Below are 25,721 nucleotides of genomic sequence, written 5' to 3' on the forward strand. Positions count from 1 at the left end.
AGAACCACAGGGACAGAAGCCTCCTTAATCCCCCTAAATCCTAATTTCTCACCGTTCTTGTTGGTCCAAGCCTTCATAAACCCTTGTCTGGAAACCCCCTCCTCGGTGTCTCTCGCTTCGCTAACCCAAACACCCCAGCGGCTTCCCTTAGAATTAAACGCAAACTTCCTCCAGTGCCCTGCATGCTCGATGCTGGCTGCTCTATCCACACGGATTCCTCTGACATCCCTCCTGCTCTCCAGCATCCTTCAGCGCCCACCAGGGCGCATGCGTGGGTGTGAATTCCCAGGATTGTATAAGCGGAGAGAAAATTGTGCCAGGATACACTCCGGCGGGAGCAAAATGGAAACATCCCCGAGCGTGACAAGAAAACGGAGGCAGAAATTATGAGTTATACGACAGTACAGCTCTCCGAAACCACCTTGCTTACCCGGTGTGCCAGTTTAAAAGGCAACTGCCCACTTCATCTGTGAAATCTGCTGCCCAGGCTAGCGGGCTAATATGACTAAGCAATTCTGCTCCCATCTGTCAACACTTCCTGAACACTGTTACCGAACCTGTTTATGCCGGTTGCTCTTAAATTAATAACTTAATCCTATCAAACCAATGAAATGTTAACGCAAGAGAGTTGTTTATATGGAAACCAGGTTGCCTGCATTAGAAGAAATAAAAATGAGTTGCTTAAAAAAAAGAAAAAAAAAAACCCAAAAAATAAAGTGCTGGAAATGACAAATAACTTGGGCTTTGCAGATGTAGCTTATAAAAGAATATGATGTTTTTGACAGATGGGAAACTAATACTTAAAGAAAAGATCTTGGTCCTAACAGAAAACAGAAAAGATGATTATTTATTATTTTGGGAGACAGTGTGAGTGGGTGGGGGAGGGGCAGAGAGAGAGGGAGATCCTAAGCAGGCTCCATACCCCCCGCCCCCCACACCCCCCGCAGCTCGAGCCCCACTTGGGTCTCGAACTCATAAACCGTGAGATCACGACCTTAGCCAAAACCAAGAGTCAGCCTTAGCTCAACCACTAAACCACGCAGGCACCCCTGAATGTCTGTTTAAATGTTCTTAATTAAAACATTCAAAGTGCTTAGATGGGCGTAAGTGCCATTTGCCATCTATTTCTAACTCCATTTGCCCCCCAATGAAAAGGATCGCACTTGTTGGGGCTCCTGGGTGCTTCAGTCGGGTAAGTGTCGATCTCTGGCTCAGGTCATGATCTCGCGGTTTTGCGAGTTCGAGCCCCCCATCGGGCTCCCTGCTGTCAGCGCGGAGCCTGCTTCAGATCCTCTGTCCCCCTCTCTCCCTGCCATTCCCACACTGGCGCGTGCGCGCGCTGTCTCTCTCTCTCTCTCAAGCAAACCTAAAAAGATGATTGCACCTGCTGACCCCATTATGGTCGAGTGGGGTCATGTGATTAGTTCTGGCCAATGAGATACGAGGAAAATGACATGTGCCTTCAGTCGAGCATTTAATTACCAGCGCACGACGAAAGCTCTCTAAGCCTTTCCTGTGCTGCTGGCAATGTTCCAGATGTATCAGGATCACCAAGCTGACCCTCTATGTAGCAGGAGTGAGAAAACCCACCTCTGTTATTTCAAGTCGCTGCAATTCGGAAGTTGTTCATGCAGCCAAACCCAGCCTATCCTGACATATGAATGTCCTTTTTAAATAATCCCGTTTAACCAACATGATTGAGTTTACTAAAACGGCAGATTGGGAGTACCTTCGGGTTGGATGTGTAGGTGACAGACAAGGACACAAAGGCAATATGGACAAACAACAATGCCTTATACAACAAAAGGTGAGCAAAGTGATCTCTGTCTTGAAGTTTGTTTTGTTTTGTTATTACAAAAGTACGTTAAAAAAAAAAAAAAAACACGGTCTGCCGGATACATGCGTCTCAGGCTCTTTATAAGCTTCCTTAAGCTTTCTCATCATGATTTCTAATTATCTGTGGGCCCACATCAGCTTGGGAGCTTTGTAAGGACAAGCATCCCATCACGTGTCACTTATTCACAGAGATGTCCCAAAAGCCCGACAGAGTTCTCTACATCCAAATGCTCATGCACCCCCAGAACGCCCTCCCCCTCTACACCTCTACAGAAGTGGGGTGATGTGTTTGACACCCCATTCTCCCTTTCAGGGCACACCAGAAAACCACGTGTCCCAGCTTCCCCCGTAGTAGATGGGGGTGATTTCATCCTCACCAGTGGAAACATCAACGTGAGCACCACGATGTCGCGAGCACCACCTCTGGTCACAGGCAGGTAAAAGCCTGTGCGCCCAGTCCTCTCCATGCCCATGCTCTACCCCCACTGTTGGAGACCAAGGACCTCAAAATGGAGGGGTTGGCTATTGAATGAAAGCAACGGGACCCCTGAGTCACTCTTGGAGGACAGCCACCAGGGGGAACAGCTCGATCCACATTAGACTCCGGGTGGTGGCGGGGGTTATTTCTCACGAGGGTCCTTCAAGGTCAGCTTATCAGAGCTTCCTCTGACAGATATGAGAGAACTTTCAAAGCAAGCAACCTGGTCACTTCCTGCCAACCACAGAAGGGCAGACCACAGCCATCTTTTCAAGGCCACAGCCCTGGCCTCTAGCAGGCAACCAATCAATATTTTTCAAACACATGAACTGCAAATTTATGACCTCCAGTGTCAACCAGAACGTCTAGAAAGTTCCTCTAGGTGCTCAGCAGTAGCCTGTAAAGCAGAGTGGGTCAGATTGGATGTCAAGAGCTGATGCCAACCTGGATCACTTAATTAAAAAATAACATAAAATAACATAAAATAAAATAATATAATATAATATATATATATTCTAGGGGCACCTTGGTGGCTCAGTTGGTTAAGCATCTGACTCTTGGTTTCGGCTCAGGTCATGATCTCACAGCTCATGAGTTCAAGCCCCGCATCAAGCTCTGTGCTGACAGTGTGGAGCTTGCTTAGGATTTTTGCTCGCTCTCTCTCTCCCCCTCTCTGTCCCTCCCCCACTCCTGCTGTCTCTGTCTCAAAATAATAAACTTAAAAAGAATACCATTCTTGGGAAAGCAATAATGATAGATAATATTTCCTGAACACTATACTTAGTACTTCCTTTTTAAACTCACACCATGAGGTTGGCAATCTTGTCCTCACTCTATAGGTAGGGAAACCAAGGATTAGGAGGCAAGAGCCTGAGGTCATGGCTGAGGACAGGCCAAGGGGGGTGGTCTTGAGCCGGGGTTCTTGATTAACCTCAGCAGAAGCCCTTGACTCACTTGATGGAAAAAATGAGGGGCATCAGGCATTAATGCCTCACTTTCCTGTCCCTCCTGCTCAAGGCACACCATGGCTATCAACTCAAGATGGGGCCTTCCCATCCCTGTTACCACAGCACTTCTCACACCTGCCTCTAGCCACCACCAGTTCCAAACGCTCCGAGAGCTCTTCCTCATACGGAGAGGACTGTGTCCCGCCCAGCCTCTTCTGATGCAGTGAGATCTATACCGGCAAATTACTGAGAAAGCAGATATTTTTGGAGGGGGCGATTTGGCAGTTCTGTCTCGGTTTAAAGCGGGCACCCCAAAAGTCCAGAAGCATCCTCTATGACTAACAATGGGGGATGTAAAACACGGTGGCGTTCAGGGGCGCCTGGGTGGCTCAGTAGGTTAAGCGCCTGACTCTGGACTTGGGATCAGGTCATGATGACCTCACAGTCCGCAGTTCGAGCCCCTCACTGGGCTCTGCAATGACAGCGCGGATCCTGCCTCAGATTCCTCCTCTCTCCCTGCCCTTCTTCCTTTTGAGAGCTTGCACGCTCTCAAAATAAATAAAAACTTAAAAGTAAACAAACAAGTAAATAAATAATAAAAAACGGTGACGTTCACATAAGGGAATACTCTGGAGCCATGAAAAAGAACAGAGGGCTTTTTGTCCTGGTATAAACCACAAGATGCCTTGTCAGATGAATAAAGGAATCTACAGAATAAAATAGGCTAAATCTAAGTTCTAGACATCTGCCGTAGGACATATTGCTGACAGTTAGCAATCCTCTACTGGGCGCTGAAGTTTAGGAAAAGGGCAGAACTCATGTTAAGTGTCCTTACCACATAGACACACACACACACACACACACACACGAAGGGACACGAGGAAACTTTTGGAGGTGACAGAGGTCTATCTTGATTGCAGGAATGACTTTATGGGTGTATGCATATGTCCAAACTCATCAAAGTGTATACATTAAATATGTGCCAGGTTTTGTTTATCAATTACACCCCAGTAAAGCTGTTTTAGAAATATAAACGGGCTTGCCACTGGACAGCAGAGCCAGAAAATGAATGTTTCTGTTTGCTTCCACCTGCCTGTATAGATCTTTAAAGGATACATAAGAAACATGGCAATTGAGGGGCACCTGGTGTGACTCCTAATCTCAAGGTCATGAGTTCAAGCCCTATGCTGGGCATGGAGCCTACACTCAATCAACCAATCAATATAAATAAATAAATAAATAAATAAATACATAAATAAATAAATAAATAAAATCAATCTTAGAAAATTGGTAATTGATCTCCAGGGGGAGCTGGGAGAGACCATGCATTGGGTTAACTCTGGAACCTCTTAAAGTGTGAACCATATGGAGGTTTTATAAACACAAAAAATAAATTCAATTTTTACAAAGTCAAAGAAGTAGAAACGAAAACCAGCACACTACTCGATTTTGAACTTTTGCTGTTAGGAGCGTTTCCCACAGGAATGTCGGCACAAGGGAGCAAAAGTAGACACGAGAGTACGCGCGCACTCATTCTCCGCAGCGTTTTTAAGTGAAACTGCACAGCTAGCCAACTGCCACCCACAGTGTGGAAAACAGCTTCAGACCTGGCCCCCGTGCCCCCCACGCCTCGCGGTATCACATTCTCATTATTACACTTCAGTGTGGGCTGGGCCTACTGAGTTGTCGTGACGCACAAAACACGGCAAGAGTGATGGGGGGATCGCTCCCACGACTGGGTTACAAAAAGACGCTGGCTTCCCTTCCATCTTGGGTGCTCGCTCACTTCCAGAGAGGCCGCCAGCCATGCCGTGAGCTGCTCTATGAAGAGGCCTTCACCCGTGAGGCACTGAAACCTGCCCACCAGCACAGAACGAGCTGGGAAGTGGGCCCTTCCCCAGTGGAGCCTACGGATGAGACCGCAGCCCTGGCCCACAGCTTGACCGCAACCTGGACAGACCTTGAACCGGAGGCAGGAGCTCTGCTGTGTCTGGACTCCTGACCCAGGGCAACTGTGAGGCAAATCCTTGCTATTTAAGTCACTGGGTGGTGGGGGTTGTCGCACATCGACAGTGTGCACAGACCAGATGGCGTGCAGACGTGGCCATTTAACAGAGCCAAGTGTCATGAATGATGTGGACAGAAGGCCACTACTTGATTGGAAAAACAAAACAAAACAAACAAACCCAAGACAAACTGACCCCACGAATGTAAAACATTTAAGAAACCATAAACGTCTCTACAACCCAACACATGGAAACCCAACACCGAACTGGTACGTCTGCCTCTAGGGAAGAAAGTGGTTTGCTCAGTGTGCGTGTTCGGGGTGAGAGGGGAGAAGAGGTATGAAAGGGAACTTTTTATGCGACACGCTTCAGTGCCTTTGTAGCTTTATGAAACTGTAATCGTGTGTGGCATCAATATATTTTTAAGGTTAATTAAAAAAAACCCAAGATGGTGGAAAAATATGTATTAGTGAGTTTGGTGTACCTTGAGACAAATAGATCCTTTCTAGAAGGTCTCCTTTTTCTCATGGTCTTCCTTCCTGTCAGCTGGGCATTTTCTCTCGCCCAAGACAGGTTCACAACTATTCATGTGTTGGTGTTTAAGCGTTTTTTGCCCTCCTTTTTTTTTTTTAAAGTTATGTTCTACCATCGGGCAAATTCTCGGGAATTTCCTACTTCCAGCTCTAGATGCATGGTCCAAAAGCAAACTGATCAAAAATGAAATGCTTCCAACTAGTCACTCATCCAGTTCCAACGGTCACGGATGCTCTGGTGATTCTGACAAGTTGGCATGCACCGTTAGAAACAGGTCGGCCCCCAATACTTGCCTTAAGAGTGCATTTGCGGGCGCCTGGGTGGCTCTGTCGGTTAGGCATCCCACTCTTGATTTCGGATCGGGTCACGATCTCATGGTTCGGGAAATCAAGCCCCGTATCGGGCCCTGAGCTGACCGCATGGAGTCTGCTTGGGATTCTCTGTCTCCTCTCTCTCTGCCCCTCCCCCGCTTGCACACACGCGTGTGCACACGCTTTCTCTCAGAAACAAATAACCCTAAAAAGCAAAACAAAGCGCATTTGGCCAGTGAGGACAACAGAAGCTAAGAGCAGCTTTCCTGTGGGGAGGGCTGTGCTGAGTCTGTCTCATGCTCGATCCTGTGGGGAAGCCGCTATTTGACAAAGGGAAAACTGAGGCTCAGAGAGGCGTGGGGACCTACCCAAAGCCACAGAGCTCATCGGTGCAAGAGCTGGCGTTTAGACCCTGTTACTCTAAGGTTTTCCACCATTTCCTTCCACAAAGTAGCCTCGATACTACCCTGCGCTCAGAGAAAACCTTTCCCCAAAGACTCGTTACTGGTGATGGCTGGTTCTAGGGCGCTTAAGCACTTAGCCGACCGTCTTTCCCTGTACGGACCGTGAGGTGAGCAGGTGAGCCCTAGGTGTCTAAACGTTCTCTCTCGGGACATTCTAGTAACCCTGGGCTTTCCTCTGCCTCACCTGGGGAACACGCACCCGTGAATACGTCAGGACGGTCCCTTTGGCTCGCGTCCTCGGGTGTTGAGGTCGAGAGGCCCTCGCTGGCCAGACACGGACAAACAAGCGACTGGAAACGTTTCTCTTCGATCAGTTTCTCCCGGACCCCAACCTGCAGGGCTATTCGGCCAGGTGGAAACAGCGCCGGCTGCTCCCTCCTGGTCTCTCTGCGGCCAACGTGGCGATCGCGCCCTCCTGGAAACACTCCGCTTCCACGACACTCGCCTCGTCCTCCTGCCTCCTGGCTCCCTGCCCAACCTGACGTGTGGTTCTGTCCCAGGGCTGTCCTTGTCCCCGTGTCTTCTCCTCCTTCCAGAGGTCGCAAAATGGCGGCCCGGTGGCCTCGTCAGACCCACAAGCGGATTTTGTTTGGTCCTCACAGTGTTTTTGGTTGCAATTTGAGTGCCGTTAGGTGGGGCAAGCACTCGACAAGTTCGCCACGGTCCCCGTCACTCCCTATTGTCTTCCACCCGTCCGCTTCACGCATTTCCATCACCTGCCTGGTCCCTGAAGCCATCTGAGTTTTCAAAAGCCCCTGCTACACACGCTGCCTGGGAAACGTCACCCGCTTGCCCTTCAACTACCACCGGCGTCTCCCACTCCACCTTTCGTCTGCAGGACAGTCACCCAGGGAGCTCGTTCAAAGGTGGCCGATTCCCAGCCTCCCTCCCTCCCCCAGATTTCACTCAGCAGAGCCAGGGCAGGACAGTCAACTCAAATGCCTACGGGGGCCAGGCGGGCCACATAAATGAGTGAACTAGCCAGGCATGACAAAAGTCGACGGCCAGAAATATCATCAAATTGTATCTTTACTGAACGATGGCGAATGCACGGAACACAATACAAACATGTGTGATACTGGCGTTCATATTTCAGATTCAAAATTGAAAAAATACAGATTGAAAAATAGAAATATTTAATTATTAAAATTTTCTCTTTCGTTACTTCTGTTGCTCCTTTGATTTGAAGCCAAAGGCTGACATCATCCCTTCCGCACCGAGAGGTCAACGTCAGGCCTTTGGATGTCACGGTGGGACAGGACGGGCAGTTTAGAATTCAACCCTGAATCCTGAACTGGGAACGGTGTTTCGCTCGATTCAGTTTTGTAACGGAAAACAGCCGTTCGCCGGCGTGGGTACTTCCAGACACAGAGACTCAAAACAACTACTGGGGAGAGTTGTACGGCTGTGATCTTCACCAGAATCACATCTAGGAAACCAGCACCCTATTGCACTGTGGTTCAGCAACTGCTCGGGTCTGCATTCACACGATCGACAGCAACCCGCAAAGGCCAACCGGACAGTGTTAGTTCCTTTTCACAAAGTCTGGATGCAGAGAGCCTTTAGGGGAATTTGGTCTTGAAGCCCACAGTCTGGGTGAATGCGGTCCAGGCCGCGTCTTTCGCTTCTGGAAACCCAACCGTGGCAAAGGAAAAATACTCCTTGCCGACGGCTTCCCCATCTTTGCCGGGACGGGGCAAACACGATCATACATTCAAGTAGCTGTTTGTGAACGTCTTTGCAGAGAAACAGTGTTCAGAGGGGTTGTGACCTCCACCGCAAGTCTTTGACCGACCTTCTCAGGGGGTGTGGCCTTCGCCTCATTGGAAAGGAACCGAGGGGACAGATTTCAACTGTTCAGGTTCCTTCCATACCATCACGTGACGACCAGGTCACAGTGCTTCTGGAAAATACATCAATCAAGTTCACATTCAACCTGCCCACGGTTAAAGGTCGGGTGTCGTGTCGAGGACGTCCGCGGTGTGTTCCGGGTACTTTCTGAACGCGACTCGATTCCTGGCAATTGAGGCAACGAGCCGGCTTGCATCCTGGCCAGATGTTGCCCCCTGGGACTGAGGAGTCCTGACAATGCCCACCCCCTCCCCGGGACACAGGTCATTAGGTTACCGCACCTGTCTGCCGCCGCGCTTAGGAATTCTCGCCAGTCTACGTGAGGCTCGTCATTTCTCTCGGTACATAAAAAATAGCTCAGCTCCCAGTGCCGGGCCTGCCTCGGCACCGTGTCACAGGTTTCTTCGGTCACGTCAAAATCCTCAACACCACAAATAAATAAAGCTAACCGGCTGGCAGTAGTAGTTCGTGAGCGACGACAGAAAAGGCCACAAATGATCGGACTCTTTCAAGCGACCGGACTTGGAAATCCTCTGGTTTATCTTCGACTCACGGCGCGACACAAATGTCCGTTTGGCTGAAGTGACAGTCTCGACTGGCGTGTGTTTCTGTCCGGGATGCGTCATCCCGCTCCTTTATAAACTCGCCGTCTGTGGAGTTTATAATGCCCGGGGAAGTTCTTTTCTCACTACTCTGGAACTGTGTCTCGCGGCCACGCCACGTCTATGACCTGCTTTCTTTCCGAAGCAAACCCTACTGACGTTTGAGGCCCTTTTTCAGTTCATTGAGTATCGCGTCTCGCGTCTGTTCTGTGTACTGGTCGAAGCTCTTACTGTGCTTGGATTCATAATGACGTCTCAGGTTGTATTCTTTCAACACAGATACGATTTTTTTGCATATTAAGCACATAGGCATACTCTTCACTTCCACAAAGAAATAGGCTCGCTCCCATTTTTCTCGAAACACGTGGCCCTCTCGGTCTCTCTTTCGTTTTGCCACTTTTGATAGAGACATGGGTACAAGAAAGGTTTCACTCTCCTCTGATCACTACCCCGGGAACAACCACAGCGTAAGCCCAAAGGCAACGAATGACCCTCTGCCTCGCGGTGGGAGCCAAACAGGAGTGGTGGGGACTGTGGCGAACCAGAGAGCACACGCCCCATTGATGGGGGCAGCTCCAGCCCATTGTTGCTAGGCAGGAGGGCGGGCCCGAGGTGCCAGAACTTCTGACTTGTCAAGAGGAGCCAAGGCGGTAGATTGTGTGTGAGTGTGTGTGTGTGTGTGAGTGTGTGTGTGTGTGTGTGTGTGTGTGTGTGTGTGTGTGTCTGTGAATTATCCCGATTTTTACGACTAACTCGTTAGGAAAAAAATGCTACGTATGCTAACACAGGGAAGGCCAAACAAAACTCATCTGCAGAGTGGCCCACGGGCCACCAGATCGCAACCTCTCTCCTAGGACAGGGCCCAGGAATCTGATGTTCACCAGCGTCCCAAACCACACGGATGCTGGTGGTCCAGGCACGGACCACGTTCTGAGCAACGCTAGTCTAGAGTCTGACAACAGGCTGTGAACTCTCTGCCTCCATGCTGGGCCACCCTCGTACTCCAGATCGTGTCTGTACCCAGCTGCCCCTGGGCGCCTGAGGACGCTCTTTAGGGCTCTTGCCTCACCACATTCCAAACCTGTACCCTGCCACGTTTTCCCTCTCCGGGACAGGCACCGTCCACCCCGTCTAAAGCCCTGGGAGGTCAGGCTCTAACTGGGACCCAGGGCTGGCCCTCTCCTCATATGTGACCCTGTCCGCTCCTGTGGCTTCAACAATCAAACATACACCGTCCCCTAAGAACACATCCTGAACTCCCAACACGTCACCTGTGCCTTGGACATTCCCTGGACCCGTCAGCGCTCACTACTGGTTCCTCCCTCTTCCCTCACTCAGGGAGGTTCCCCCCATCTAACGGCACCCCCGGGCCAGAAGCCCACTCCACCACCCCTTCACCCCTACTTCCTTCACATGGCATGCCAGTCCCCAGACTCACCCTGCTGGCCCTCTGACTCAGTCCCAGCCCCTCCACTGGCCTCTCTCCCCCTGAGGCCACTACCCTAGCCTCCTCCCTGCGTTCCTGGCCTGGTATTGATTGCCCTGTCACACTCCACGACCCAGAGGCCCTTTCTCACAGTGGCCTGACCCCGGCCTGCTCCCTGCATGTGGCCTCCTGTGGCTCTTCTGAGTCCCCAGGACAAACCTCGAGTCACCCCATGTGGAGCCTGGGCCTCCTCCCAACCCGGCACCTGCCCACCTCTCTAGGCCCTTCCTTCCTCAGGCCGGACTCGTGTCTCTGAACATCCCAAGCTTTCTCCTGCTTTCGTGCGTTCATTCCCACTGTCCCCGCACCTCGATCACCATTGGCCTCCTTCCTCCCCAGCCTCGTTGACTCCTGCTTCTCTCCCAAGACTGCTGAGCCCGGCCAGCTCAGAGGCCTCTTCCGGGCCCACACAGTCCCCGCCCTACCTCCACGAGGGCACGCAGTCCTGTGAGCTGTGCCTGCCTGCCTCCGTGTCCCCCCCAAGCCAGGCTGCACCAGACTGCCTGACTCACTGCTGAGGCCCTGGCGTCACCAGCCCGGAACCTCAGGGACATCTGCTGAAGCGAGAACAAGGACAGAGAGGTCTCCCCCCAGGTGTCCTCCTGCCCAGTCCTGGGGGACGTCAGTGACGGGAGCCGGGGCGTGTGTTAAAAGGAACTTTATTGGGTGTCGGGGATTCAGATGAGATCCATGAGGATGTCGTCCTCCATGACGCTGGGCTGCAGGCCCGGCTGAGGAACCGGGCCCCGGGGACCCCCGCTCAGCAGCATCTGACCTGGGGGGCAGTGGGGAAGGGACTGCATCTCCCAGTAGTCCCTGGGGCCCTGAAGGGCCCTGGGCCTGCTTCCTCCCTCTTCCTCTAGGAGCCCAAGGTAATGACTTTTCTAGGAAGCCCCAGGGGGACCCATCAGAGGCACCTTCTGGCCCCGTCAGGGCACAAATGTACTGATTCCCATGAGCCTTTACAAGGCCATCCCCCCAACTACTTCTCTGGCCCTAAGACTATGCTTCCCTTCAGCCCCAGGACACGCAGGAAAGGAATCACGGAAAGAGCTCTTGTCCCACTAGGTCTTGATCCCCTGGGCTGTATTCTCCAGAAGCCCTCAGAGCCTCCCAAGAACCAAGGGGAACCAGCTTCCATTCTTGAATCCAGGACTTCACTTCCCAGGAGCCCTTGGTCTTGAGGCTCTAGCCAGGGGCTGCTGGGATACCTGGTCCAGACCCCTGCCCTCCCCAGGGACCTCCTTACCTGGCAATGGAGCTCTTGGGGGAAGCTGTGTGGGCCAGGACTGGGCGGGTGGTGGGTGCAGGAGCGGGGGCCCCAGCTGGGGTTGCCCCAGGCCCTGGTGTGGTGGGGGCAGCAGCGCAGGAGCCCCTGGTGGCTGGAGATGGTGGAGGGAGGCTTGGGGTGGGGGCACGCCAGTCTGGGGCTGGGAGATCAAAGAAAGTGGCTCAGAAGACCCCAGCAGAGAGCCCCCCGCCCCACCAAGCAGCCTCTAGCACAGAAGTTGCCCAGAGAACATCTCATCCAGTGGTTGGGGGTCAGGGGTGGTCTCTCTTCAAAGGAATCTTAAAAGAAGCCCATGTAAGACACACAGAAGAGCCGGCCTGCCCGGGGCCTGTTCACACCCTCTGATCATAGCCAACCTCCTTCCTCCCAAACAAAAGGACCAGAAACATCAGGGCCCGGGGCCCAGGCCCTGTGGCTCCCATCCGCCCCCCACCCCTAAATCTCACCGGCGGTGGGTTGAGGAGAAGACTCCGCAGTTGGGGGTTGGCCCCAGGGTTCTGAGGCCGAAGGATGGGTCCAGGAGGGGGGGGGCCGGGGGCTGCTCCAGGAGGGCCTTGGGGGGCGCCCGGGGGGGCCTGGGCGGCACCCTGGGGCTGGGGCTGTCCCGAGGCCGCAGAGGCCCCCACGGTGCCCTGAGGCTGGGGCTGTGGTGGGCGGAGCTGGAGCTGGTGGGAAGAGATGGGGGTGAGGGACGAGGCAGAGTCCCCACACTCCTTGGCCTCCGAGGTCAGGTCAAAATGACAGTGTCCTTTGGGGTCTCCCCTCCCTGGCCCTGACCCCATCAGCCCTCTCCTCACCAGATTCTGTGAGGGTCTCGCCTGGTCCTCCAGAATGGGGCCCAGCCCGGGGGGTGCCTGCTGTGCCCCCATCTGTGTGGGACAGGGAGCAGGTCAGTGACTGGGGGTGGGAGTGGGGGGTCCCGCATCTGGGGTGGGGAGGAGCATTGCGAGCCCTGAAGGGGAAGCTGTGAGGAGCTAGGAACGTTCTTTGGGAGTGGGCGGTCTGGGAACTAAACCGTACTTTCCCCAGTCCCCAAGAGGGGGCGGTCTCAGAGATCTGACACAGACACGGAAAATGGTACAAAGGTCACAAGAAACCGTGGGGATGGAACTGAACTCGGGCGGCCATGTCTTGGGGAACAGTGGGCACTGGCAGTGGAGCCCGGGAGGGATGCCGGGGGTCTGGCCGGACGCTCAGCAGGGGCAGGCAGCCGTGGGGGGGGGGGGGGGGGGGGGCGGTGCCGGGGGCCGGGGTCACTCACCCCGCGCTGCTGCTCCAGCTTCTGCTGCTGGACCTGCTTGTGGTTGGTAATGACCTGCCGGATGCCGTTGACGAAGCCGCTCTGGTCGTAGGGGATGAGGCCCATGAAGATCTTCTTCTTGGACGAGTACAGGAGCATGAGCACGCGCACCTCGCAGGGCGCCGTGTGGGGGAAGTGCACGCAGCCGGCCTGGTGGAGGACGATGAAGCAGTCGCCTCCCCACAAGGAGGAGCAGGAGGAGGGGGCCCCTCGCCCCACCAGGTTCTAGAAGCCCTACAGGTGCCCGGGTCCCGCCCAGACGCGGACTCACAAAGCCGTTGCCCATGATCCGGTAGAGGCCTTTCAGGGATTCCAGGTCCTTGTTGGTGAAATGGAACTGCACCATCCTTGAGTTCCGGAACAAAGGGCCCAGGGTGGTCTGGGGGAGACACGGGCCAGTCGGCACGCCGAGTGGGGAAGGGAACGGCGGGGGGCGGGGAAGGGACGAGGGCAGGGGCCGGCGGCGTTCTCACGAGCCACTCACCAGCAGCTGCTGCGGGATGAGCTGCATGATGAGCTTCTGGGGCCACTGCTCGGTCTTCCTGGGGCCGCACAGGAGAGGTGTCAGGAGGGTGGCGCACGCCCCGGGCCACCCAGCCCCCACCCCCACAGGCACCTACAAGTTCTCGCCGTGATTCACGTAGACCTGGCACGGCAGCGACCGCGTCAGCTTGGTGTTGGCGTCCACCGAGGCGGGTTTGGGCTTCTGAGCGGAAAAGTGGCACGCGTCACGGCGCAAGGGGCCCCGAACCCCAGTCCCCTCAACGTCTCCTGCCCTAGGCTGGGAGCCCCAGAGCACATAGGCTCCCCTGGTGTAAGTCCCACGAGCCCTGGGCCCCTCCTCCAGACCACCAATCCCACAAGCTCTGGACGCCATGATCTCCTGAATCCGTCCCGACCCTGAACCTAAGACTTCTTGGTTCTTCACCTGCGACACAGTTCTCACTACCTCCCTAGTCCCAAACCCCGAGTGAAAAGTCCCAGGCTTCCCTCCTCAGGACAAGTCCTACGGCCCCATAGGGACCCCGGCCCAGTCCCATGTCCTGACGGGCCACGAAAGCCACTTGGCTCCTCGTGCTACTCACCTCCTGCCACTCAAGGACCCCGCTCCAGGCCAGGAGTTTGTTGGAGACTGACTGCTGCCCACCGAGGGCCGGGGCCCCCAGCTGGGCTGGGGAAGGGCCGCTCACCCCGCCTGGGGCCACTGTGCCCGCCTGCCAGAGGGGGGAGGGAGGACAACAGAGTAGGGTCAGAGGGTCTCCCGGGAGGCACAACCGGAGGCACAGACAGACCGGCGGGAAGAACGGAACGCAGGTTCCTTTCTCAAGGACTCGATGGTCCCTAGGACCATAAACCTCTGTAGGATTTGAGGACTGAATGCCCATGATGCCCTGACTCCGGTATCCCTTAGAGTCCTCAGCCGCTCTCCCCCTCCAGGAGCCAAAGCCCCACCCACGATTCCGTCCCCACACCTTCCAGTCTCGGTCATCGGTGGCACAAGCCCCGTGAACCCGAAGACTCAGAACAAGACCCATGTGCCCTCGCACCCTCCTCGGGAAGGCGAGCCGCTCGGCCTCTGCTCTGTTAGCGGCTGGAAGGAGCAGGGCGTTGGGGCAGGCGTGCGAGCACCTACCATGGACGGTGCCCCAGGTTGTGCGGGCGGGGCCAGGCCCGGGCCGGGAGCCACGGTGGAGACCAGGCTGGCCTGGGAAGCAGGGGGTGGCTTGGGGGCGCCAGGGGGCCCCGGGGGTAGTGGTGGGGCCGGTGCCTGGCTGAAGGGGGGACCCACTCCTGGAGCAGCTTGCTGGAGAGGGTTAATGGGTGAGACTGTGGGAGAGACCAAGAGAAGAGGTGGGGACCGTTGTGCAGAGAGGCCTGGCTGACCCCAGCCCACCCCGCAGCCCGGCCCCAGGACTCACAGCGTGGGCCCAGCCCAGCCTTCTGGTTCTTGGCGGCTTCCACCGCATTCTGGGCAGCCACCTGAGCTGCGCTCAGGTTCCCAGGGACCTGGGTGGGGAGAAGGTGATGAGGGCCACGCCCCCCAGTCTTGGTGCCCCATGGGGTCATGCCACCGTGCCCCCACAAGGCACAGCTACGCCAGCTACAACGCAGCAGGAGCTCACGGCTGCCATCACGCCACGGGGACGTGACTCTCCGGCCCGAGAGTCCCACCCACCCTGGTGTCCCCGTGGAGACTCCCATCACCCCACAAGCCCCAACATCCTGCTAGGTCTCTCCCGAGAGGCCAGAGCTCCCGCTAGGCCCCCAGGAACGTGTCCCCTTCCTGGCAACATCCATACCTGGTACTGCTGGGGGACCGGGGGCAGAGGCTGCTGGGGGGCTGCTGAGAGCGAGGCGCCTGAGGGTGGAGCTGGAGGCAGGGGCACAGGCTGCTTTGGCTGGAGGGGGCCTGGGGCTGAGCCACCCCCAACTGAGAGTGAAGGATGGACGACCAAGCCCCGTGAGAAGGGGTTCGAGAGAAGGGAGAGAAATCTGAGTCAGAGGGAGCGTGGTGGGGGGCTGCCCCCCACCGTCCCACCGGCACCCGGGCCTCACCCGGCAGCACCAGCCCCCGCACCAGCACCATGTGCCGGGGGTCCTGGCTCACATCCGTCGGTGGCTGCAGCGGCTCCAGCATGGCCGGGGGAGCCGCCTTCTCGAACAGAAGCCTCAGGGCAGGCAGCTTCCGGGGAGACACGATGGAGAAGTGGATCCCTTGCTGCGGGAGAAGGGATGAGTGGTCGGGGTGGGGGCCCGGGGGCCAACCCCCAGGTAACTGCACCTGCTGGGCCCTAAACCCAAATTCCCATCGGGCTCTGAGACCAGTGACCACGAGACCCGGAGGTGCTGCCCCAGGGCATTCGGGGTTATAGCTCTTCCAAAAGGGGTCAGCAGAGCTGGCCACTCTGACGCAGGAGTCCGGGCCCCGGCGCTCTCCTCCCTCAGCTCTGGGACTCCAGCCTCTGCCCCTCCGTCAGACTCAAGGGTCCTCACCTCCCCGATCTTCTGCACGAGACTCTCCGTCGTGTACCCAGAGTACGTGGTGCTCTCGACGGCGGGCAGCAGGTAAGGGGGCGAGTTACAGATGAGGAGGCAGACGCGGTGTGTCTGGCCACTGCCAGGGATAAGGAAAGATGTGGAGCCGGGAAGAACGGGGGCCCTGAGAAGGGACAGACCCGGCACCGGCAGAGCCGCGAGTCGGGAGTAAAAGCCCCACTTTACGGCTGAAAACACGGAGGCCCAGAGAGGTTTCTGACTCCCTCTAGGTTGCCCGGCTGGCGGGGGAAGCAGGGGACGGACCCGCGGCAGGCTGCTCTTCCCAGTGAGGACACTGAGACCGGCCACGGGCCAGGGGACGCCTCCCACCTCCCGCCTGCCACCCCCAGCGCTCAGCACTCAGGGCCCACCAGCTCCCCCAGGGTGAGGCAGTGGGCGGAGTCACGAGCCAGAGTTCCCAGCCGGGTAGAAAGGGCCACCTGGGCCCCACGTGGACCCCACATGCGGGCCACACTCACATCTGCTCCCGCATCTTCTTGAAGTCATCGAATAGCTGCAGGGCGGTGCTGAGGCCTTCGGCGATGAGGCTGCAGGTCTCGCCTCCCCCGCCCATGAACCTGCAGGAGGCCAGGCCGTCAGCCCCAGGGGGTGGGGGTGCCCGGCGGCCCCCAGGGCTGCCGCCTCCCAGCCCCCAGGCCACGCCTGCAGAGGCTGCACCTGCGTGTCGCCCTCCTCTCCACGCTCCACCACGCAGGGACACTTGCACTCCCTGCTCTACCCCCGGTGCTGACACAGTGCCGGGCCCAGAGAGTGAGGACGGGGGCCGCCCGTCATCTCCTGTGAGGGAGGCCCTCTCGCAAGAGGCCCTGTCAGAGGACAGAACGGGGAAAGGCCCCGGACACCAGGCCTATGATCCCGTACTGTGTCCCCATCCCCGCACACCTCCCCTCTGGGCCATCTGTTCCCTCTTTAAAGCCAGCCCTGGCCCCAGCCCATGCCCCCCACCAGTCCAATATGGGGGCCTCCGCTGTCCTCCCAGCATCGAAGGCTGACCTGTGTCCGTCCCCCTCCACAAGAGATACGGAAACCCTAACCCCAGTAGCTCAGAATGCGCCCTTATTTGGAAACAGGGCGTCTACAGAAGCTACAGACTACGCTGAGGCCCAAGGGTGGGCCCTAATCCGGTATGACCCACGTCCTTATGGTCAAAACAGGGAAACGTAGACACGGAGACAGACATGCTCAGAGGAAAGACAACGCAGAAATACGGGGAGAATGCCATGTGGAGACTGGAGGCGCACAATCACAAGCCAAGGACCGCCTGGGGACACCAGACCCTGGAAGAGGCAAGGAAGGATCTTCCCCTACAGGCTCCAGAGGGAGCACGGCCCTGCCCCAAACCCTGATCGCAGACTTCTGGCTCCTGAACTGTGGGTCACTACCTTTCTGTGGCTCTAAGCCAACCCGTTTTTACTGCTTCGTTATGGCAGCCCCAGGAAACTAATACACAGGCCTGGGTTTCTCTTGCATCTGACATGGAGACAGGTCACCAGAGCCCATCCCCCATGGGGCACGGCATAGGGAAAGCCTCTATCTGCGTGAGGCTGTTGTCACGATTCTTCAGGTCACATGGCTGTGAGGCTGACTCTGCCACAGGGAACGTTTGTGCAGGTAGGGCCCCTCTCTGGGAGCTTTGAGGGCTCTGTCCCCTTGAATTGTGTGGCCCCTGCACTGGGGCCACACATGCACACATCTGAGTCCTCTCTTACCCCCCCCCCCCGCCCCCCCCGAGTCTGACATGAGGGAGACATTGGAAAACATGAGTTAAAAACGAATTGTCGGGGGGACACCTGGATGGCTCAGCTGAGTGTCAGACTCTTTTTTTTTAATGTTTATTTTTGAGAGAGAGAGAAGAGAGGGCAGACAGAGAGAATCCCAACCAGGCTCCGTACTGTCAGCATAGAGCCCAACTTGGGGCTCAAACTCACAAACTGTGAGATCAAGACCTGAGCCAAAACCAAGAGGCAGACACTTGAACCGATTGAGCCACCCAGGCGACCCTGAGAGTCCAACTCGGTTTCGGTTCAGGTCATGATCCCAGGGTCATGGGATGGAGTCCTGTGTCGGGCTCTGCACTGAGTGTGGAACCTGCTTAAGATTCTCTCTCTCTCCCTCTGCCCCTCCTCTGTGCACGCAGGTGCTCTCTCTCCCTCTCTCTTTAAAATGGGGGGGGGGGGGCCTGAATGGCCATGGGGGCCTGGCTGGCTCAATGAGTAGAGGATGCAATGCTTGATCTTGGGGCTGGAGTTCGAGCTCCATGTGTGGCATAGTTTACTTAAAATTAAAAAAAAAAAAAAAAAAATTGAAAACAAACAGCTACCGATCCAACCATGTCCATTAGGGCCAGAATAAAGCCAAGCTCTTACCTGGGCATCCGGGGCCCTCTGTGCCCCGGACTCTGCCCAACTACCTGCTCCATCCTTCTGTAGGTACGTCTTCCAGAATGTCTCACGTGTCCCTGGCCTCCGCAATCTGCCACATAACCAGTCCTCTGCCTGCGCTACCCACCGCCCCATGACCACGTGCCAGCCCTCTTCTGGCCCGGGAGGAAAATCCCTGCTTATCTATCCTATGACCCCTCCGCCTCCAGCCCAGAATCCCCTCCTCCAGGAAGACTGACTCACCTGCCACCTGACTTTAGCGCCGCCGCACCCCGCAATCATATCCCACGTCACTGGATACTGCGACCGACAAAGCTTCCCTCCGTGGCACACCCAGAGCCAGGACGGCCTTCAGCGATGTGGACCAGGTGGCCTGAACCATCTCAGCACGTGCCCAAGGTGTCTGAAGACACACAGGGCCCCAGAAAATGCCTCCTGGACCAGTGAGTGGTGCACCAGCAGCCAGGCCGACAGCCACGGCAGCTCGAGCTCCCTGCTCCTTAGCCGGGGTCTTGCACGACTCTCTTTCCAGTTTCAGGCTTCTGCCCTCTGCTCCCTCCATGCCGTGTGTGCTCGGAGCCTGAAGCCTTCCTTCACTGCACTGCCCCTTACCCCACCCCACCCCCCGCCCAGCTCCCAGCCCTCCTCTTCCTTACCACTGACACTCTGTTCTGCAAAGGAACTTTCGAGACCACAGAGTTGGAGCAGATCCCAATGAATGAACCAGCCTTACATCCAACCTGCCACAGCTCTCTGTTCCTGAACAAATCAAACCACTATTTTCACGGGCCTTTTTGAGCCAAAAGTTCCCTGGGCTGGGCCTGGCCAGAAGGCAGTGGGGGTGGAGATACGAGCAACTGCTGCCCCGCGTGCAGGGCTCCTTTTAGGGGCACAGAAATGCTTGGGGACCAGACAGAGGTGGTGGCTGCACTGTGTGAACTTACGAAATGCCACTGAATTGTTCATTTTAAGATAGCCACCCAGGGGCTCCTGGGTGGCTCAGTCGGTTAAGCATCTGCCTTCGGCTCCGGTCACGATCTCAGAGTTTGTGGGTTCGAGCCCCACATCGGGCTCCCCGCTGTCAGCATGGAGCCCGCTTAGGATCCTCTGTCCCCTTCTCGCTGCCCCTACCCCGCTTGCGTACTCTCAAAAATAAATAAGCCATTTCAAAAATGTCTTTGAGTAATCACCTCTGTTATGTGAACTTTGCCTTGACTTAAAAAGTAATTTATGAGGGAAAGCGTGACTGGCCAATCACTTCAAGATTCTAAAACCTGCTTTTTGCCTTCCTGAGTGTAAGCTGTCACCAGCTCACAGAGATAACGTAATGAATGTTTTGCCCAGGAATCAAGAAATGCTGGAAAACGGAGGGGGAGGAGGGGGCAGAAATAAAATCTGGCCACTTGCAAGGCAGGTTTTGAATACTGTAAGGTTTACGACGAGCCTTCATTCCACACAAGCCCCTCAACGATGCGAACCGTGAAATCAGGTGAAATACAAGTGCCCCGGTGTCACGGGTGGGCTGACTTGCACTGCTTCCCAGGCCCCTTGCTGATGTGACACCCTGAGCCTGCACCGCCCGCTTTCGCGGGGTGGTAAGTCCTTGGAGGTACTGGCCGGAATGAACGAATGCGAACAGCAGCCAGGCTTGCCCCACCCAGCTGCTCACCCCACGTGAACACCCCCTCTTGGAGGGCCAGGACCTGGCCTGTCTCATGTCCCCAACTCCTCACGGCCTAGGACAGTTGGCTCCACAAACACCCATTGCATGAACGAACGAACGCGGGCATGCACGGACAGACAGTCACGATGCTAGGGAGAAGACGCTCAGGGCTCTTTTCTTTCTACCTCTATTGCTTTGGATGCTGGGTCGCTTGCTGCAGAGGAGGAGCGGGGAAACCCACCTCTCTTGAAAGAAAGGAAATGGAACAGCAGAAATAAATCCTCCCAAAGCAAGGACGTTTCAAAAGTCACATCGCCTGCTTTGTAACTTAAGTTGCGGACATTCTGGGAGAAGATAAGATTTCCTCTCCGAGTGGGAACAAAACCCGCTGACTCTCTTTGTGATCTCTGTGCCAGACCTCCCGGAAACGTCACAGAAACCAGAGCGAGACGGTTACATAGGACTTGGTAAAACAATGACCGCTGCGAACGGTAGATAATGGCTTAAAATGTTTATCAGCTGACTGGGAGGACTCCGCAGTGAGCACACAGCATACAAAGCTTTTTCACTTGGTTAAAAGTACAGTGTATTCTAAGATGATTAAGGGGGAGGCATGGATATGTGCTGAATGTGCTCAGAAACGACTTCCCTCTTCTCTTCCAGATGCTTGGGAAAGATTTATCTATTTATTTATTTGGTGTTTTCAACGTTTCAGTCTTTACTTATTTAAGTAGTCTCCACACACATCGTGGGGCCTGAACTCACGACCCCAAGATCAAGAGTCACATGCTCTTCCGACCCAGCCAGGTGCCCCTCCCCGCCCGACCATGGAAAGTTTTAAATAAGGGGGTTTAACTGCTTTTCCTGACACTTAAACACCCACCAGAAGGCTTGGTTTCTTGGGGATGACCTTCTCCATGGCTTTCACTCATTCATTTACTCGGTCATGGTCTCCTGGGGCCTTCTGGGTGCCGGGCCCCAGCTGGAAACAAAAAGCAGGGGAACACCAGGGACCCAGACACGCATAGTCCAAAGGCGTGGGGCCGGGACAGGGGAGGGAGCAACTGGCGGCTTGCCAGAATCAGGGAAGGGACATCTGAGTTGAGTCCCGCAGCTCACGGCTCACCGGGAAGAATCATTAAGGACCGTCACGTGTGTTCTGCACGTTCACTCACGCATTCACTCTTTCCGCACGGTTTTCCTTAGACCTCCTTCGCGCCAGACCCCGCGCTTGGTGCTAGGGACTTGAGCGACATCAGACATGAACTTGGGCCTCAAGGACCCCCGTGTCACATTATTCAAGCCTCACCACATTCTATCTCAGCAGTGCTCGGCTGGAGTGGATTTTGCCCCCCGACCCTGACCCAAGGGGACATTTGATAATGCCTGGAGACATTTTTTGGTCACCGCTTGGGAAGTGGCTACTGGCATCTGGTGGCTAGAAGCCAGGGAGGCTACTGAACAGCCTGCAGGGCGCAGGACAATGAATGATTTGACCTAACGCGTCAACAGTACTGAGCTTGAGAAATGCTGCTCTGTCCGGACCACTAACTCCGATGACCATGAGGGGTCAAACTTGGGTGTCAACTTCCCAGTGAACGTGCAGCACCCAGTCCAGCACACACGGCCTGGAACAAAGCAGGCACCCCGCAAACAGTTGCTGCATGGACGTGTGCAGAGAACAGCAGCCACGAGCCAGTGCGCTTTAATGAACTCTAACTACAGATCAGAGCTGGGGCCAGGCAGCACAAAGGCACGGTATGAAGATTAGCTCCGGGGAGCGCCCTGGGGGACTCGGTCGGTCGGTTAAGTGTCCAACTTCAGCTCAGGTCACGATCTCACCATTCCTGAGTTCGAGCCCCACGTTGGGCTCCGTACTGACAGCTCAGAGCCTGGAACCCGCTTCAGATTCTGTGTCTCCCTCTCTCTCCGCCCCTACCTCACTCTCCCCCTTGCTCTCAAAAATAAAAAATAAGTAAGAAAATAGAGGGGCGCCTGGGTGGCGTAGTCGGTTAAGCGTCCGACTTCAGCCAGGTCACGATCTTGCGGTCCGTGAGTTCGAGCCCCGCGTCAGGCTCTGGGCTGATGGCTTGGAGGCTGGAGCCTGTTTCTGATTCTGTGTCTCCCTCTCTCTCTCTGCCCCTCCCCCGTTCATGCTCTGTCTCTCTCTGTCCCAAAAATAAATAAAAAACGTTGAAAAAAAAATTAAAAAAATAAAATAAAATAAAAAATAAGTAAGAAAATAAAAAGATTAGCTCCTGGGATCCTCCCAGGAGCACCGAGATACGGATCACCCGTATCCATTCACAAACCAAGAAACTGACACACGAAACAATAGCAACCACTAACTAACAAAGCACTTAAGTGCCACGTGCTGTCTTAAGTAGTCACCAAGTCAACGTGATTCCCAGAGAATGCCTACAAAGTCACGGTAGCCAGGTCCCTCAGTGGCCCCCACTCCTGGTATTCATACCCTTGGCATTCGCCTCCCTTCACGCTCGCCCTCACTGAACGGGACTGACTTCTAAACTGGACAGAACGTGACAAAAAGTAATGCTGTGTGACTTCCAAAACTTGATCATAAAAACCCTCAGAGCTTCCTCTTTGATCTGTCGTGTTTGCTCAGTCTGAGATAAGCCAGCTGCCACTTTGGGAGCGCGTGCCGCAGCCACCCAGTGAGCCACCTTGAAATGGCTCCTCCGGTCCTGCAGATGACTGCAGCCTCATGAGACCCTGAGCCAGAACTATCCTGCTAAGCCACTCCTGAATTCCTTACTTCTAGAAATGGCATCAAATAGTCAACATTTATTGTTTCAAGCCGCTGTTCTGGAATACTCTGTCACGCAACAGAGAGTAAGTAATACGATAAGCAAATAACACAAGTACCATCAACGTCTTCCCTTTAAAGAAATAGGAGAGGGACCTCTGGGTGGCTCCGTTGGTGAGGCTTCTGACTCGATTTCGGCTCAGGTCATGATCTCACGGTTTGTGAGTTCGAGCCCGACATCGGGCTCTGTGCTGGTAGTGGGGAGCCTGCTTGAGATTCTCTCTCCCTCTCTCTCTCTCTGCCCCTCCCCTCCTCGTTCTCTCTCTCTCAAAATAAACAAATAAACATTAAGAAAAAAGAAATAGGAGATAAGCTACATTAAGCACAAAGGGAGCAGGGACTCCCGGATCTCGGAGTTCTGTCGCGGTTTATCTGTGATGTGACCCCAGGCTGTCTGCACCCGAAAAAGCCTGTAATGCGAACATTCAAAATCCCATCCAAAGCACAGAGGGGTCTACATCGTGGCCTAGTCCCGCCCGCCTTGCACTCAGGCTTCAAGGTAGCCCTCTGAAAAAGGAAGACGGGAGTACAGGTGAGACACAGCAGAAACCACGCGGAGAATCACACGGTACAGGTGGGCGCTGGCCCTCCGCACGCCTCCCAAACTGGGAAGGTTGCTCTACTTCCAAACCGGATGGCAAAACTGCTGAGCACACAGAACCCACCACGGAAGTGACTTAGGGACAAAACTCCCTCCCCGACCGTTCAGCCACCCTGCGTGAAGGGATGGTTCCCGAAGCTCAAGGCAAGCCACCATCGGTTCGTGGGCCCTCACAGGGTCCCCCACCCCCACCCCAAGCACAAGAAAAAGCTCACTTAATGCCATCGAGCCAGGTGACAAACTCATAGGCGCTGCTGGTGGGAGCGTGACACTGTACGTAGGACTCGGGAGCGCAGTCCACCGTGTTGAACACCACGAGGCTGTACTGGGTCCCCCCATACTGGGAGAGGAGGACAGAGAAACTTTTCATCTGGGACCCCACCTCCCCACCTCCCGCAGACACAGGCGTCGGGGCCCCGGCGCCCTCCTCCCTCAGACTCAGGCGTCCCAAGACTCACGTCTCCCCCGAAGTCCGTCTCAGCAGGAGGACCACCATTAAAGTACCTGTGAGGGTCGGAGGTAAAAGGTCGGGGTCAAGCCAAGAGGCTGTGGAGAACTAAAGTCGGAGGGCGGGGTGGGAGTCGCGGAAACGGCACTCACTCGATGGCCGGAAGCAGGTAGTGCTTGCGCAGCCCTTCGAAGTAAGGCCCCAGGTTGGCCGTGCCCTCGATCACAAACACCACGTCAGCCACGAGGCCCCCGGCGCGGGCCGGGCCCTCCGACCCGGGGACCATGCCCCGCGCAGCAGCCGCCACCGCCGCCACCGCCGCCGCCGCCGCAGCTTCTGCGGGAGGAGCGGAAGTGCGCCTGCGCCGCGCGTGCACCGGCGCCGGACGTCTCAGCGGCGCTGCTGGACGCGCCCGCGGCCATGTTTGTGCGGGGCACGCGGGGCTCGTTGGTTCTACCTCCATGCTCGTCCGCACCCACCGCGAGCGAGATGAAGCGCATAGCGAACCCCTTCAGGAGCCTGACGGGGGAGATTGAATCATTGTCAGGACTGTGGAGAGTGGCACGTATTGAAAGAGGCACCGTCAGGGGCACCTGGGTGGCGCAGTCGGTTAAGCGTCCGACTTCAGCCAGGTCACGATCTCACGGTCCGTGAGTTCGAGCCCCGCGTCGGGCTCTGGGCTGATGGCTCGGAGCCTGGAGCCTGTTTCCGATTCTGTGTCTCCCTCTCTCTCTGTCCCTCCCCCGTTCATGCTCTGTCTCTCTCTGTCCCAAAAATAAAATAAACGTTGAAAAAAAAAAAATTTAAAAAAAAGAAAGAGGCACCGTCAGCCGCCATGTTTGAGCGAGGCGCCAGTTCCGACTCTGGTCTCAATGGGAGGGTCAGAAGATCTGGTTGCTATGCAACGCGTACGCTGCCCTAGTTTTCTAACGGAGAGATTAGGTTTCTAGTTCAGTTTTTTTTCTGGCGGGAGGAGATGGAGGGGAGGGTCGCGTGAAGGCTCCAATCACAGCCTCAGAAACAGGGTTACTAGGCAACGCTTAAGGCTGCCGTCCACTCGGAGGGAACTGAAGCTGTTCTTCCCACTCAAGCCGAATTCCGACCCAAGTGGCGGTTGCTAGGCAACCCCTGATTGTTGTTTTCTGGGAGAGCAGCCAGAAACTGGCCTAAAACATAAATACATTCCAGGCGGATTAAAAATGTAAATGCGAAAAAAAAAAAAAAAGTAGATGCAACAAATGAAACCTTAAAAATAGCTGAAGTTATAAAGGAAGACGCTGTATAATCCTGGAGGCTGGAAAAAGAGTTTATCATCGCATTAGAGTCAGAAAACGTAAAATATTGATCAGTTTGTCCAAAAGTCTCCATGAACCAAGTTGGAAAAAAAATATGATAAACTGAGCAAGTCATTTGTAACATACATGTTGGCTGAAAAACTACACAAATACATCTTACTAATCAATAAAAACTTAGGAAAATACAAATACTTTTTTTTTAATGGTAAGAAGGCTCTTCCCCCACACAAAACAATTAAAATTGGCGAATAAACATCTGAAAACTGCTTATCTTCACCAATTAAAAAGCATTCTACCTTTGTCATGCTAGTTAATGTTGGAAAGAATAATGTCCATGAGGGTG

At 55.2% G+C, this 25,721-nt stretch overlaps 1 protein-coding gene across 6 annotated transcripts; it reads right to left on the reverse strand.

The window, feature by feature from the left end:
* Positions 1 to 7,587: 7,587 nt before the first annotated feature.
* Positions 7,588 to 24,442, reverse strand: MED25 (mediator complex subunit 25). Of its 6 annotated transcripts, none has more exons than XM_078439466.2 (18): positions 24,236 to 24,442; positions 24,094 to 24,139; positions 23,851 to 23,975; positions 16,622 to 16,720; positions 16,101 to 16,221; positions 15,663 to 15,825; positions 15,407 to 15,537; positions 15,026 to 15,113; positions 14,740 to 14,933; positions 14,192 to 14,320; positions 13,727 to 13,812; positions 13,591 to 13,648; positions 13,378 to 13,485; positions 13,068 to 13,256; positions 12,604 to 12,675; positions 12,253 to 12,471; positions 11,765 to 11,945; positions 7,588 to 9,425 (listed from the first exon to the last, which is right to left on the reverse strand). In XM_078439466.2, exons 1-18 carry the CDS (start codon positions 24,367 to 24,369, stop codon positions 9,181 to 9,183), a joined length of 2,388 nt encoding a protein of 795 aa, XP_078295592.1. In that variant the 5' UTR covers positions 24,370 to 24,442; the 3' UTR covers positions 7,588 to 9,180. The 6 variants fall into 6 exon arrangements, with proteins under 6 accessions (XP_078295592.1, XP_078295593.1, XP_078295596.1 ...); XM_078439468.2 differs by lacking the exon at positions 7,588 to 9,425 and adding an exon at positions 11,159 to 11,290 and having other exon boundaries at positions 24,236 to 24,441; XM_078439467.2 differs by lacking the exon at positions 12,604 to 12,675.
* Between the last annotated feature and the right edge of the window lie 1,279 nt (positions 24,443 to 25,721).

The sequence above is a fragment of the Panthera onca genome, chromosome E2 (genome assembly GCF_046562875.1).
Source record: "Panthera onca isolate mPanOnc1 chromosome E2, mPanOnc1 haplotype 2, whole genome shotgun sequence".
Taxonomy (NCBI): domain Eukaryota; kingdom Metazoa; phylum Chordata; class Mammalia; order Carnivora; family Felidae; genus Panthera; species Panthera onca.